Source organism: Zootoca vivipara, chromosome 11 (assembly GCF_965207765.1).
Source record: "Zootoca vivipara chromosome 11, rZooViv2.hap1.1, whole genome shotgun sequence".
NCBI classification, from domain to species: domain Eukaryota; kingdom Metazoa; phylum Chordata; class Lepidosauria; order Squamata; family Lacertidae; genus Zootoca; species Zootoca vivipara.
The window spans coordinates 22,446,899-22,461,457 of record NC_142594.1 but is presented as its reverse complement, the minus strand read 5'-3'; the positions used below and the strand labels follow the sequence as shown (position 1 = coordinate 22,461,457).

General features: G+C 44.6%; 1 protein-coding gene and 1 long non-coding RNA gene across 3 annotated transcripts; one reads left to right on the top strand and one right to left on the bottom strand.

Annotated features, from left to right (window-relative positions):
* Nucleotides 1-4,091: 4,091 nt before the first annotated feature.
* On the bottom strand, nt 4,092-8,788 carry HOXA11 (homeobox A11). The gene is made up of 2 exons (XM_035129097.3): nt 7,842-8,788; nt 4,092-6,162 (listed from the first exon to the last, which is right to left on the bottom strand). The coding sequence occupies exons 1-2, from the start codon at nt 8,638-8,640 to the stop codon at nt 5,930-5,932; spliced, it is 1,032 nt and encodes a 343-aa protein (XP_034984988.1). The 5' UTR covers nt 8,641-8,788; the 3' UTR covers nt 4,092-5,929.
* A 76-nt stretch (nt 8,789-8,864) lies between these two features.
* On the top strand, nt 8,865-14,248 carry LOC148684223 (uncharacterized). 2 transcript variants are annotated; one of them, XR_015946416.1, is made up of 2 exons: nt 8,865-8,962; nt 9,677-14,248. It is a non-coding gene; the product is annotated as an uncharacterized LOC148684223 (long non-coding RNA). The 2 variants fall into 2 exon arrangements; XR_015946417.1 differs by lacking the exon at nt 8,865-8,962 and adding an exon at nt 9,211-9,291.
* The last annotated feature ends 311 nt before the right edge of the window (nt 14,249-14,559 follow it).

The window sequence follows — 14,559 nt, the reverse complement described above, 5'->3', positions numbered from 1 at the left end:
GTCTGGTTCTAGTAGCGCATTATGTTGTGCATGTAGCAACGAAATTTGGAGAGAGTGCATTGATCTGACTCCAGCGAAGTTGGATTTATCCCTTCGAATAATTTAGGCTAGGCAATAACATGTTGAAGTCAAAGCGAGGCGCATGTTTGAACCTATGTTTCTCCTTTCCTTTCAACGTGAGTTTGGTACACTATTTCAAACTAGGAGGCAGCAGCTGTTCGCGGAGGGATATCTACAGTATTTGCATTTTTAAGTTACAACGTAAAATTATAATATAAAATTATATTGAAATTCGGCCATTGTTCCTTCTCAGAGGCATTTCCTTTGCACAGATTTGGGGTGGGATGGGAAATACTAGATATCCGAAGGAGACGTCGAAGTGGAAGACGCCTCTTTAAAGACCCTTAGGCGGGCTTGTGTGCGGAAAAAGCAATCGCAGCATATTATAAACTCAGAGTAATTATCACCCTCTTCCCCCAAGCACACTATCCCAAGCTTATTAGAAATCGAAGAGGGTGGGGAAGAGTGAATATAAGGAAACAGCTACAAGGAAGGTTGCTTTCTGACCTACATCTACAGCAAACTTAATTTTACCACCAGAGGATATTCAGAGACCAACCATTGTGGAAACCTGTTTATTATTTATATTTTTGGATAAAATGAAAGAGAAGCAATCAAAACCAAAAAGTATGCTTCTGAATACATATTTATTCATTTTTTGCTAATTTCTTTTTCTTTCTTCTTCTTGTTAAAATGAAAGGGAAGACCTCTCATTTGTGTTATGCTTAAAATTTTATCAAAGGTGGACACCATGCTTGCTACTACTACAGACTCACGAGGTAACTGGTGACATGATCTGCTAATGAGACCTAAGAAATTGATTAAATAAATGCAAGAAAGTTGTTGGGCTGAACGTTTCCCTCCAGTTAATCGGTTGCCTTTGTTTCCATAAGCTCTAGAGGAAAGTTCCCTTGGAAAAGAGGACACCATGCTTGCTATTACTACAGAAGCACGAGGTAACTGGTGACATGATCTGCTAATGAGACCTAAGAAGTTGATTAAATCAATGCAAGAAAGTTGTTGGGCTGAACGTTTTCCTCCTATGAATCGGTTGCCTTTGTTTCCACAAACACTGGAGAAAAGTTCCCTCGGTCTTCCCGCCTGGCCGCCTCCACCCCACCATAATAACCGAGTAAAGCTTTAACATTGGACTTCAGAAATCACAGTTCAGTAGCAGCGGTGCGTGCTCAAGACTTTCTAGCATACACACATGACTCGGACCAAAAAATGCAAGCCGAAGAAGTTATTAATACCACAGGCAGACTTCTCGAATAAAGTTGGGCCTATCTGAGTGGGGTAAAGGGGAAACGCATCCCGAGCATCTGTAATCTGTAATTTATCCCAAGGTCAGCTCGTCGACTGCTTAAGAAATCAGGACTGCTCCTCCTAATCTGTCCTGGGTGCTACACTTCACGGTTAGCATCTGATCCCAGGCGCTTTAGAATATCCCCTCTGGATGTTGTATAGTAAAGGTAAACTGGGTATCCCTCAGTCCTACTTAAGTAATTGGCCCGCTCATAATCCTAACACGAGATCCCTGCAAATTCGCTGCAGCAAGTAGGCTGATGACCGCAGCTCTAAGTGGTTAAGCAAATTTCCTGTTATTATCTACAAGGGTTAGGCCTTCCAGATTATAGCTCTGCTCTCAGAATATCTCTGCAGCAAGTACACTGCAGATCAATAGAGACAGGCTCAACAAGAGATCTTTTAAATTCAACCTCCACCCAGGAATTGGCTTTACATGAGATCGCTCCGAGGTGGGGGTGTTAAGCGAAAGGAGCTTCTACTCTACATCCAGCTATATCGATTTCCAGCTTCTTCTGCTTAGAGTGGAGGAGAGTGACGTTGCCTCGGAAGAAAAAGGCATTTAATAAATATCGCTGTAAACCAACCATAGGCGGGCGAACTCGGCCAAACTGGAATGAGCAAACCACAGCTCAAGTCCAATAGCTGCCATTTTCAGTCTACGCCGCTATAGATCTAGTTGATAGAAGACACCTAGCGTCCTCCACACAAACGTGGACATTCATAATACTGTGCTGTATTCCCAGGGATGCAGCTTTTATAAGAAAGCCTCCGTCTTGGCCTACCTACGCTTGTTTCACCACCGCGTGAACTGCTTGGCAGACCTTCAACCTGAAAATCTTTTCTCCACTCCTTTCGAATAGTTGCTCTCTAAACTTAGCAAGTCTTAAAACAATACTTTCCACTCAGCCAACCTTTTAATGACTGGCTTTCCGAAAAGACACCACACCCTTGGAGTTTCACTTCCAAAAAGAAATAAAAATAAACGTGAAAAGACTTAATCGAGAGCAAGTAGACCTAGAGGTCACTCCAGATGCACCTTGATAAGAGCTGCTTCCTCTTTAATCAACCAAACTTAGCCTCAAAGGAAATACTCACCCTATGGAAGCGCTGGAAGTCCGGAGTAGTCAGCCTTGAGAGTGTGTGAGAGAGAGAAACTCCTGGCTTCTCCGTGAAGGAGTGAGCAATCGGCTTCACCTTACCTTTACAAATCTGAGCGTGGAAAGTGAAATAATATAATGTGCAGCTCCTAGAACGCAAGGGGAACAAAGGCCAAGATTTCAACCCCCCCTTCCTCTCCCCCTCTTCTCCCACTGCGGCTTTGACATTGATCTGAAGATCGCCATCTTGTGGCAACAGCGTTCCTCCGCAGTGCTGACCTGCCAGCCGGTTTCCAAATGCCCCGCGTTAAACGGATGCTAGCCGCTAGCTAGCGCAGACAATTGCCCTCCGCAGATCTACCCTCCAAAGCTCAGAGATGGCTGAAACTAACCTCCGCCTCGTTTATAGCCCAGCTTTCCCAGTATGCAAATAGAAGGGGGGGGAGTCGAGGGCACTTTTATAGCTGTATTGTCCCGGCAACACATATGGGATGTCCCCCCCCCCACCTTTTTTTAACTAGGCCAGGAAATCACCAGCAGCCTCTCCACAAAACTAGAGAAACTCCATGACTCAACCTAGAGATGAATAACCAGTTAATTTTTAACTAGCGAAGGAAGTTGCTGCCTGAACATTTATTGCCACCCGCCTAGTCCTCTCCCTGTCTTCTCCCTCTCTTTCTCTTCTCTCCATCTATCTTTTTATCTCTCCCTTTTAAGAGTTGCATTCCTTTGTAGCATGCTAGCCAAATAAACAAACAAGCAAGTGAGCTCCATTCTCTCTCTGTCCTCTCCCCCCGCGCTTCATCTTTGTACATTTCCTTTGACCAGACGCTGTCTGGCTTAGGTGGGGGTTGTCAGCAAAAGCCCAGAGCCAGTTAGCCCTTCACCTCAAGGTTATGGGTGATGTCCAAAGCAATACAGAAGTTCAAAGCCAATAAACAATAGGGAAAAACAGTATGTACTTTCTCTCCTGATTAAGTGTAAGAGAGGAAAATCAACCTCATGCCACATCCTCAAAAAGGTCTTCGGTGGCGTTTTTTAATTTTTTTAAATCCCCCCCCCCGCTCGAGAGATTAAGAACGAAAACCACACACAGCCCATCTGGGCCTCACTTGCACGAGGAATGCCCCTTCATCCTCTTTCCCTAGGAATCACCACAGAGGCACCAACACGTTTCAACCAATATGCTTCATCCTGCCTCGCTATCATTGCCGTTTTGGGGATCAGATCCTGCCACAAACATTTCTTGGCACTTAAAGGAGTGTGTTCAGAAATATGGCGCCCGAGATAAACAAGACCGGACGAACCCAGAAATAATCACCAGCTTTTCTAATAGGTTTTACACCTGTGAGCAAATGTATGAAGTCTGTAATCTGCAGTTACTGGAAGGAGTGATCCTCCCACCCCCACTTCTACAAACCGGTGAAACCTGGCCTCAAGCTCGCTGCAGTCTGCCAGCCTACGCATTCATAAATACCAGACATGTTGCACTGCCTTATCCTGAAGGACCAGAAGCAATAGGTGAATGGAATTTCAATGAAAGCATCCCATTCAGTAGCCATGATTCAAACTCTCAGAGCCCAGATCAAGGAATATCCATGAATACAACACAGGGATTAAAAAATATTATTATTATAAATTTCCCACATGTTTATTTTTGTTGTGCGCCGTACCACTGTATACATGCCACGAAAGACCTTCGCATAGTAAAAGAAACAGTATTTACATATATGACGATACATATTTTCAAACAGTGTTGGAATATAAAGGTATTGCGTTTTGTGAACCGTGTAAAAGAAATCGTGTCCCTTTTCGAAGCTGGTGATTTTTACAACATTCTAGTCAGCTTATCTTTCTTGCACAGATTTTTTTTTAAAGGACAAACTCGACATTTTCCAAGGAAAAGGACCGTAAAAAAACATATACCAACCAAAACGGATCATTAAAAAATGTACAAGTCTTGTAAAACACCATTCTCGTATGAAATATACATTCAGATATTCTCGACAGCAAGCGACTTTTACAATAAAACACAATATCCTTTGTAAACTGATATAGACTTTTAAATAGTTCTTTCATTTAAAATTCGTTGTTCTCTCTCTCTCTCTCTCTCTATTTCTCACTCTCGCTTTGGTTCCTGCAGGGAAATATACTTCTTTTATATATATTTAAAATAACTCCAGGGAACTCTCCGTTCTTTGATTCTGCCGCCTGAGCGATTAAGTAGGGCTTTCGACACTTAATAGTGAACAAAAAGATCTGAAAACCAATCCACCATATTTACATTGTTTGCCTTCTGCTTGGGCTTCTAAGGGAAAGAAAACGCTAGTTATTTTAATGATCTGATCTCAGTGCATTGCACACATCCAGGGTCCAATTAAGTGTTGTGTGGTATTTGCCAAACTGTCCTTCTCCACAGGTATTTCCTGAAGAAAGTTTGTGAGACAGAAGCCAGAAGCTTCCTTCCTTTTACTGTTTCCCCCTTTGGAGCTATTCGATTAGTCTTTCTTTCTCCCTCTCTTTCCACCCCACCGTGCACTTTTATTTATTTGTTTGGTTAAAAAAAAATAAGCATTTAAATAAGAACATAATGATTTGTCTCCAAAGGGATGGCCACTTTTCGACAGTTGTTGTTCAGTTTTTGTTGTGTTTTTTTAAAACGAGAGCTAATGCACGTGGCTATGTGTTTGATTGTTCAGTGATTGTTTCCTTACCATATATGGCAAATTAATACCTGAAATGGTTTCAAAAGGAGACTGTCAAACCTTCCACGCCATAACTCCCTATCAACAGCACGGTTAGACTCAACACTACTACACCTCTACAAACATTTATGATTGGCTTTGCAACTGGTTTAATTTTTTGAACTTGGTCAAGAGGGTAACCGCTCTTGCGGAAGGTTTGTCATTTTAAGGGCCGAGGAGGGGAAGGTGGTGGGACGGCGGCTGTGCATTTAGAGATTGTGGGGGGCTCCTGTAGGTTTTCTTTTGCAGTAGTTCATCAGGCTCCGGTGCAGCCATGGGTAGCCTTTCAAGCAATGTTCCACAGTAAAACCAAAGTAACATAGTTTTAGACCGACACGAATCCAATAACTCACTCCCCGCTTTTTCACGTGTGAACCCACATTGGGATGAGTTGCTGTGTCTATAGGTAAGAGGTATAAAATTGCCCTCAGAGAAAAATAAGGGGGTGGCATGTTTGAAAATGCGGGTCCAGGGTGTAAACCGTTTCCAGTTGATATGTCAAGAGCTTTAAGAAGAACTTTTTTAGGGGGGGAGGGAAAAGTAGGGGCAAACCTTAGTTGGTTTGCATTTTTATGGGGACGGAAAAAAAATTAGTGTGGTGTTTTTTCCCAGCGTCCTCCGTCACTTTGCACACCTCCTTCTCATAGGTAACCCTGTGGCTTGACCTTGTCATGGGCGAGATCTGAATTTAATCTCATCTTGAAAAACGCTACGAGTTTTTTAAAGTAGTGGATTAGCTGAGTAATATTGTAATCGGTCCCTGTTAATTTTTTTCTCTTTCATTCTTCTGTTTTGAAACCATATTTTTACTTGACGGTCGGTCAAGTTGAGCATTCGGGAGAGCTGGAGGCGTTTCTCTTTGTTTATATAGACACTGAAGAAGAATTCCCTCTCTAATTCTCTAATCTGATATTTGGTGTATGGGCATCTCTTTTTACGGGTGCGTTGTCCACCTGTGGAATGAAAAAAATAAAAATAAAAGGCAGAAGCCATTAAGTCTGGGATCAGATAGGGCTGGGGGACGACTGCAATTCATATTTAATAAAGGGACATTCTTGGGTTGAACCATTGAGAAAAGGCCTGGTTTATTAGCTACATAAAGTTGACGCTCTGTTCCGTTCTGCAGCTGTATTAGCTTGACCTTTATATTAGGAACATATTTGCATGTAATATTCCAAAATCCCAACATCTTCACTTTGAAGCATCACTTCAAGCAGTAGACCTGAGGCGCTATGCTATGAAATTAAAACCCACAGTGTCCAAACTACTGACTCCCTAGTCGGCAGAATCTGCAGTGCACAACATCTAGATGGACATTGTACAAGCAGTCTCCGAATAATACAATGCTTGGCGCGGGAAGGTTAGGAAGGTTGATGGCAGACTCTCTGTAAGGTAACCTAGCTGTGACACTGTTCTTGCAACCCAGTTTTGCATCTCAGTTTTAAGAGAGGACATAGAGAGCTTCATCGCTTGTTCAACCCCTGAAGGACATTATGCCACTATGATCTGAGAAGCCAAATGGACTGCTGTACATTGACCGAGGGTTTTTTTAATCTTAAACTTGGTTTTGCTTTTGTGTGCAGCTTCCTTTTGTTTAAAAATAACAAAACAGTACCCCAGCGCCTAGGACAACCATTAGTTAATTACATCTTATCCCTCTCATCTGGGGTGTGTGTGTTTAAAAATTAATCTCCAATCTGCAATATTCTCTTAAATCCTTTCGCTCCTTCATAGCCACACTGGGGTTAATGTTCATAGCCCCCTCCTTTAAGGTTTAAAGGCTTTTTACATTAAATATTGGTGCTATATTTCCTTACAAACACACATACACACAACACGTCCCCATTTCCTGTTACAGCTCATTACAAGGCTATTTTCATAGGCTTTTGAAGGTGGGGGGGGAATGAGGAGCAAGAAAAATCTACATTAAAAAAATAAAATCGGGCAGTGACAGGTTGAATAGCAATTGTTGGGCAGAAGGCAACACATACTTGCCACAGTGTCTTAGGAAAATGGCTTCCTTCAGACAAAAAAGGGCCAGCCTTAGGTTAATTTGCTGCTTTAACTATATTGCTACAGTGCAGGCAGCTAGTTTTTCTGCTAAAGGCTATTCCCGGGCAATCGTTAAAAAACTGGGATGCCTTTGAATCCAAGTTTCTAACTAGGCTTCTGGGGCAACACATGGCTTTTATAAAAAAAATCCAAAAAAAGAGAGAAGAAAAATAATCACAGGATTACATGGATATCAAAGGACTCAGAAATCCCCTTTTGGGTACATTTACAGGCGCAAAACGTGCGTTATTATATTTTCAAGAGTTTGACCACAGAGCCTTTCTCTCCCCACCATCCCCTCTCTCTCTTTATTCTTTTTTATGATTTAAGGGGGGGGCTTTTCTTTTTTTTCTTTTTTGTTTAAAAAGGCATCCATTGGCCGGTGGGTATTTCACGGCCAATTTCAGTCCCCGCCACGTGATCTCTCCTTTTATAACAAAGTTTTGTTGGGGGAAATCTACAGGCCCTTCCATAAACCTCATATGCTTATAAAACAGCATATAAAAATTTAACAGCGGCGGTGCGCTAAGATTTCCAAGTCCGCTTCATAAAAGCGCCAGGGCGCTGCCTTTATACGTACTGGAGCTGCTGGATTTCTCCTCATTGTTGCCGGAAGACGAAGCTGGGCTGCTGCTGCTCTCTGTCCGCCGCCGCCGCTCCTTCTCCTCCGCAGCCGAGGCCGCGGCGCTGGCTGCAGCCGCTGCCGCCGCCGCAGATGCCGCGTCCCTGGCGCAGCTCCCGTCCGAACTTGACGTTGCGCCGACGGCAGCGGCGGCGGCCGGCCCGGGAGCGGCTCCCCCTCCCGGGGGCATCTTCTCTCCGTTCTTCTCGCCTGCATAGTCCGAGTGGCTGTCGGCCGTGCCATAAGCCGTCTCGAAGAACTGGTCGAAAGCCTGCGGGAGCACCCCGTTCCTGCCCACGGTGCTATAGAAATTGGACGAGACGCTGGCGGCGGCGGTGGCTGTGGTAGCCGGGTGGTGGCCGTGGTAGACGGCGGCGGTGTTTTTCCCGAACATCTCGCTCATGCTGGCTGCAGCGGCGGCGGCGGCGGCCGTGTTGGCGGCGGCGGGCAGGCAGTCTCTGTGCATGATCTCCTCGGCCGAGTAGCAATGCGGGAGGTTGTTCCTGTGGTGCCATTTACTAGCCGGATCAATGGCATACTCACGGAAGGTGACTTCCCGCACGGGTTGGACCTGGGGTAGGTTGGAGGAGTAGGAGTATGTCATGGGGCGAGAAGACGGGGTCTGGGGCAGGAAAGAAGGGAGGCTGGAGAAATCAGGACCCGACACGTAGTACGTGCAACTTGGCAAATACATATTTGACGAGCAAGGGACACGCTCATCAAAATCCATCATTAGGCTACCTCGGGCTCTCCGCATTAGCCGAGCTTAACATGATTCTCTAATGCAGCTGCCTCTTTGAAGCAGATCCGTGAAGTAAGAAATTTGGAGACGTAAAGCTGACGTGGAAATCTATCCCCATCCTTAGCAGGGAGGCGCTGGTCACGTGACCAAATGTTGAAATTGACAAGCTGCGAGTATGGGCCCTCTCTCTCTCTCTCTCCCCTCCCGTCCCCCCCCCCGCTTTTCCCGCCCCCTCCTCTTTTGTAGCCATCTCAGGGGAAGCAACAGATCGTCACTTTTGGTCTTCTGGCTAAAAAGCACGAGATCTAAAGTGCAACTCACGCGGGCCTCGTGGACAGTAAGGAGGACAGAAAAGACTGCTGGCCTCTGTCCGGCTCTCCTTTCTTTCTCTCTCTCTCTTCCTTCCTCGCTCTCTCTCTCGCCCTGCAGCCCTTCTCTCCCCACCCGCGCGCGCAATCAAGCTATCTTGAGCTTATTAGCCCGCTGAAGTGCCCACGGATTTCTCTCCCTCTCCCCCGCACCTTCCCCTTCCCTTCCCCCATTTAAAAGCACGTTGAGTCGCTTCCATGAGATGCCGAGTAATCTCCTAATTCTGACCAGATCTTGACTTCTGGGAAGCGTTGCTCCGCAAAACTACGGGGTCCTTGGGAAGGGCTCCTCCGGAAGGTACTCGCCCAGCCCTGCAGGGTTTTTTTTTGCGGGGGGTGGGGTGGTGGTTTCCCTCCGAAGGCATGATCGGGGAATAATGTGCCAGGGCCAAGTCTGTACTGATTTTCATGGTGAATAGATGACATGCTCGCATTCATGTTCGACTTCCGAAGGCGCTTAAACGCCTTCCTTTCCTGCGTACTAACCTCAGAGAGCCTGGGCTGCTTCATCCTAGCTCTGCTCTAGGCATTTCACGGTCTTTTATGCTCCCTTAACAAGGCTTTTCCTCTCCGATCCCCGCGTGCACACACTCCCCATCCCCGGCCTCCTCTCGCTTTGAAACCCCAGTTGCTCGATTAGTTTCATTGTTATTATTTTTGTCCATTATTACTTGCAATGCCAGGACGTCTTTGGATTGCAACCCATCAGGTGAAAGAGCAGCGTGCGACCTAAGGGCAGCTGCCTACCTGAGAAACCCACAGCAAGGAGGATGGATGAGCCCAAGGCGCGCGCCCCTCCCCATCCTGAAAGGTGTTCCTCGGAAGTAAGTGCCGTTCATTGCAAGGGACTCGTGAGGAGCATTAGAATTCCAGCGGGTGAGCCGCACCAATAAGGCCAACACATTTCCATGATGGCACAAACTGGCGTGGACTGGAATCACTTGGTCAGATGCGCCAAGCGAGACTTATATCTGCGAGCAAGAAGTATGCAAAATTAGCAGGGATAGGAGGCAGACGAACCATGGTTTCGGCGGGTCCGAATCTCACTGATAACGTTTAACTGCTCAGTGGCTCTATACTGTATAGCACTAACCCCAGTCTGCAGAAAGAGACCTCTTTTTAAAAATAGCTTGGACTATAGTCGGAGGAAAGGCGGCCTTAGAGAGAGGAAAGACTGTATAGAGAAGTGATTAGGGCTGGAAGCAACTGATTCAGGCTCATTGAACTCAGTGGAGCTTACTTCCGAGGAAACATGCGCAGAAAAAAGGCAACTGGCTGTGTTTAGAAGTAACGTCCGCACCCAAGAGTAAACGGAAACCAGGTGGAAGTGCTGGTGGTGGTGTGTGTCTGTGTGTGGAATAATCCTGCCAAGCAACAGGAAAAACCTACAGCAACCATGTCCCACCCTTCCCTATGTGTGCACTCTTACTATGCTTAATTTTAGGAAGATCCGTGTTTTGGCTGGATCTGATTATAGCGGACGGCGGGGTGGGGAGAACAGAGCTACCACAAGGCCACAGACAACTTCCTATGCAATTGATGTAAAAAGAAAACCCCCCCACACATATCATTCCAGGGGATGTCACGATCTCTTTGGGAACCTTTTTTTTAGGGAGGGAGAAATCATTTTTTGAATTGCTGTTTTACCACCCACCCACCTATGTAACCTATGTTGTTGTTTTTTTAAATAAATCAGAAGCTCAAAGTTCTACTGTACATGCTGGAGATCCGGGGATTTGAATGTCAAGATCGATTTGTTTATTTATTGCTGAACTTATGGTAACTGACTCAATAACAAATCTAATCATGTTGGGTCCTGGGAGGGAAAAAATCCTCATTATGTATTTTCTCTGCGTTCGATTTAACTGTACGAAGCTGCAAATATCAATAATATCTAGTAATTACTTTGTAGCGGAGTAAACTAATTTATTAACATTAATGTTTATATGCCTTTTACCTCGCTCTTTCTCTGGCTCCCTATTTTCTTTTCTCTCCCCCCTCCCCTCTTCTTTTTCTTCTTTTTTTACAAGGGTTACCAATCACAAATCAAGCGCTTTGGACATATCCCTTTAATGAACTCTTTATTTTGGATCGCTGGAATAACTTTTATGGGCCTTCAACGGTTGTGAGCTGAACTTGAAATTATTAATTAATCTCCCTCCTTGTCGCATTTGCCAAGAGAGTGGATGAAAATAAGAGATAAGCGTGTCATCAAAGGGCTAGTTACAGATTGCTTGGGTCTGTGTGGGACTATAAAACTGTTTTATTTCTTTTCTTTTGGGGAGGGGGGTAAAGTGCAGAAATATGCAACACTGATGCTTGCCAAATTGGCCTTAACGACAGCCTTTTGCTTTTATTTTCCCTCCGTCCCGAATAAAACAAGGTACCTGAGAATTGTATCTAGCTTACATTTGTAGGCTACCATATACTGTAATATATACATATGGTAGAAAATACATAATGAGGATCGCCCCCCCCCAGGACCCAAATATATTTATGAAAAGATTGCTTGATTCCTTTCCCTTCCAACTGGACAAGAGTGGATTTCTGAAGGCTCCCCCCTTTTCCTCCCCAGTGATAACAAAGGCGCCACCATTGCCCAGACTCGCTCCGCCTCTCTGCCTTAGCAAACAACTTTCTTGCACTTGTATGGAGGGTGGGGGGTGGTTTTTACAGGCTCTCATTGAACCCGGCGCGTCTAGGAGAACCGAAAACAGTTCTAGACTGGCCTGGGGTTTTATGGCACTTTTGGCAGTCAACTTCAGCTTGCCTCTGAGCGGACATGCCAGATCCGACCGACGTGAAAGCCAGGAGACAGACAACCACCTACACGGATCCCTCCCCCCTCCCCTCCTCGCTGGTTTCAATAAGTCTGCTGCAGCCTTAGGTGAAAAGGCGGCAGGTTTGGAAGCCCAAGGTTTGTTGTTCGGTAGGACTCCAGGTCCTTTGGGTGACCGAGAGTCTTGCATGTTCAAATCCTTTCAGACAAAGGGGAAATTAAGATGGGGCGGCGAGGAGGATATAGCATGAATGAAGCTTGTCCAGTTGTCTGCACCCTCAGCCATCTCCTGTCTGGCTTGGGATATTATTGATGGGTTTTCGTTTTTCGGAAATGAATTAGATACTCGGAGATTTGGGTACAGTTGTAATTTTTGTGCAATGGAAGAGGTGGCGGTGTGTGTGCTGGAGGAAGGGTGCGGGACACACACTATGCATTGACTCCTGGCAACCGCTTACATTTGTGAAGCCATTAATGGCTATTATGCAAAGGGACAAGACTTAAGGGTGCCACTAGTCTAAGAATTAGTAGGCACCCAAGGCACACTTATCTCTGCGTTATTTGCTGCTAAGTGAAAGACCGCTAATGTATGCCTCCTCCAAATGGGCCCTCAGTTATGGTGAGCCTGCTATTAAGGTGGCTATTTTGGGGGCTTATTTGTTTGCTCTCCTTTAAAAAAAGCCCCCCCCCCGAATGCAGTATCAGCGACTTCCTCTGCTGAGATTCGGTAGGAGGAGGGAAAAGAAGCTGAGGATCATCCCCTGAGCCTGCGCCATCCCCACAATTCACCTTGTGAGAAAGCCACGTAGATAACACGGAGGTGCTTACTTTGGGATTAGAAATCGAGGGTCTCAATTTAAGGATTTAAGGATTCAGTGCACGTAAGTGGGGAAAATAGGAAAACACATGCCTCCACTAAACGAGGAAGAGCGGTTTTCATTCCGGAAGATTATAGGCTTTCTCTTCGTCGTTGTAACGAGCACAAGAAGAAAGATTCGAAATGCTCCCTTTGTTCTCTAAAGACCTCGCTTTATTACAGTATATGCTAAATGCCTATTCGCTTTCTTACCTATAAATTGTCTAGCATGGTTATATGCCAGGCGCCCGACGCTCAGATCTATACGATATTATAGAGAATGGTTGCTTCTTTATGGGTATATATTTGGCAGATGTTGTGAAAATTCGCTTATCACGTCTTTTTCTTAATGTATAATGTGTTTTGCCATTGGGCCCATGCTGCAGAATTTTATTTTATTTTCAGCTGATCTCCTTCAGTTCAGATGCACGGCGGTACATGTCGCTGAGCTTAAATGGGATTTAGGTCTGCGGGATTTGTCATGTTACTGTGGGTATATGCCCTCTATTAGCTAGATAGGTTGCATATGGCACCTAAATGGACAATCAGGAGAGATGCTGGTGTGAGGTTGTTGATGCTGCAAGTGACTCCTGGCTTTTAATTTTCCATTACTTAAAACAAAAGCAGCTATGTAAAAGAAGTTTCATTGCTGTAAAACCATTTATAAACTGTGCTTGTAAATGTATTCTGTCCCATTGGCCAATATTTCCCCTCTATTTGTTGTTCTTTTTAAATGCACACTTACTGTTATAGAAGTGGCCTACAAATACATAAATAAATTCATAGGGCATGAACCAGATAAAATTAAGCATTTTCATTCTCCCTTATTTCAATGGTGAGAGATTTTCACCTGTTCTCTGCCACTGAACTCAGTGGGGTTTAGAATCCCTTGTTCCCTGGATGATGTCCCTGGAAGCAATTATTAGGAATATTTTATAATGAAATATATGTTTAAATAAAACAATAGCTTCGGTTGTATTTCCCTAACAGTGAATGGATATTAACAAAATACAGATTGTGGATTAGGTGCTGGTTTTTCTTGCAATTTGCCCTAGAGATACTGGTGTCAGTATTTACTTTAAAAATTAAAGCAAATAAATGCATTTGGAAATGTATTTTTGTTGCCTGATGAGATGGCGCGAACTGATTTCGACCCTATACATATTTGATTAAAGAATGGGCCCGATCCTATCCAAAACTGGAAGTGTTTCTTTGACATCGGAAATCATGGCTAGGTTAAAGTTAAGGGTTTTTAGTTGCCATTAGTTTAAGCAAGAGAGATTGACTTTCCTTAGCTGCTGTTAAGATTTTTAGACACCTCAAACCGCCTGTTACTTTCCCTATCTTAAACTGCATTTGCTTCCAAATAAGCCCCATCGCTTTCCACGAAATCTGCTTCCAAGTAAGTACACTTGGAACTATTAACAGAATGTTACATGTGCTTTCAAGATATACCGCTTACAGACGGTAGTCATAGATGTGAATTTTCTGTATGCTTTTCGTCCACCTCAGTGCAGCGTTTGTTTCATTATAGCAGTCAGCAACAGCTTCTGTGATAGACTGTACTAAACACTCCATAGCGTTGCATAAGCATTTGCAAATAAAATTGAGGTATTACTTTAGATGTTGCAGTCAGTGTTTCTGTAACCTACTGGCGGGAGAAGGAGCCACATATTCATGCTCTTGTGCTTTGGGTGTACATTCTGGAGTGTACATTTATTTGACCACTCTCCTTTCCCCACTAAATGAAAATATGGGCAGCACACACAAATACAGGATTCACAGGTCTTCTTTTGAGTCCCAATACATAAAGCTTCCAGATGCAAGGTTCTCCAGGTGTTTAGACCAGCTAACTTGGTTTGAGAAGAAAAAGCAGGAGGGTGAGGGGTGGAAAGGTCTACACGTTCCTTGATGGACAAAACACACCCGGT

Coding starts and splice junctions, on each gene's coding strand:
- HOXA11 (XM_035129097.3), bottom strand. CDS start 8,640: ATGCGGAGAGCCCGAGGTAGCCTAATGATGGATTTTGATGAGCGTGTC. Junction 6,163..7,841: donor GGAGAAATCCAGCAGCTCCA/GTACGTATAAAG, acceptor TTCATTCCACAG/GTGGACAACGCACCCGTAAA.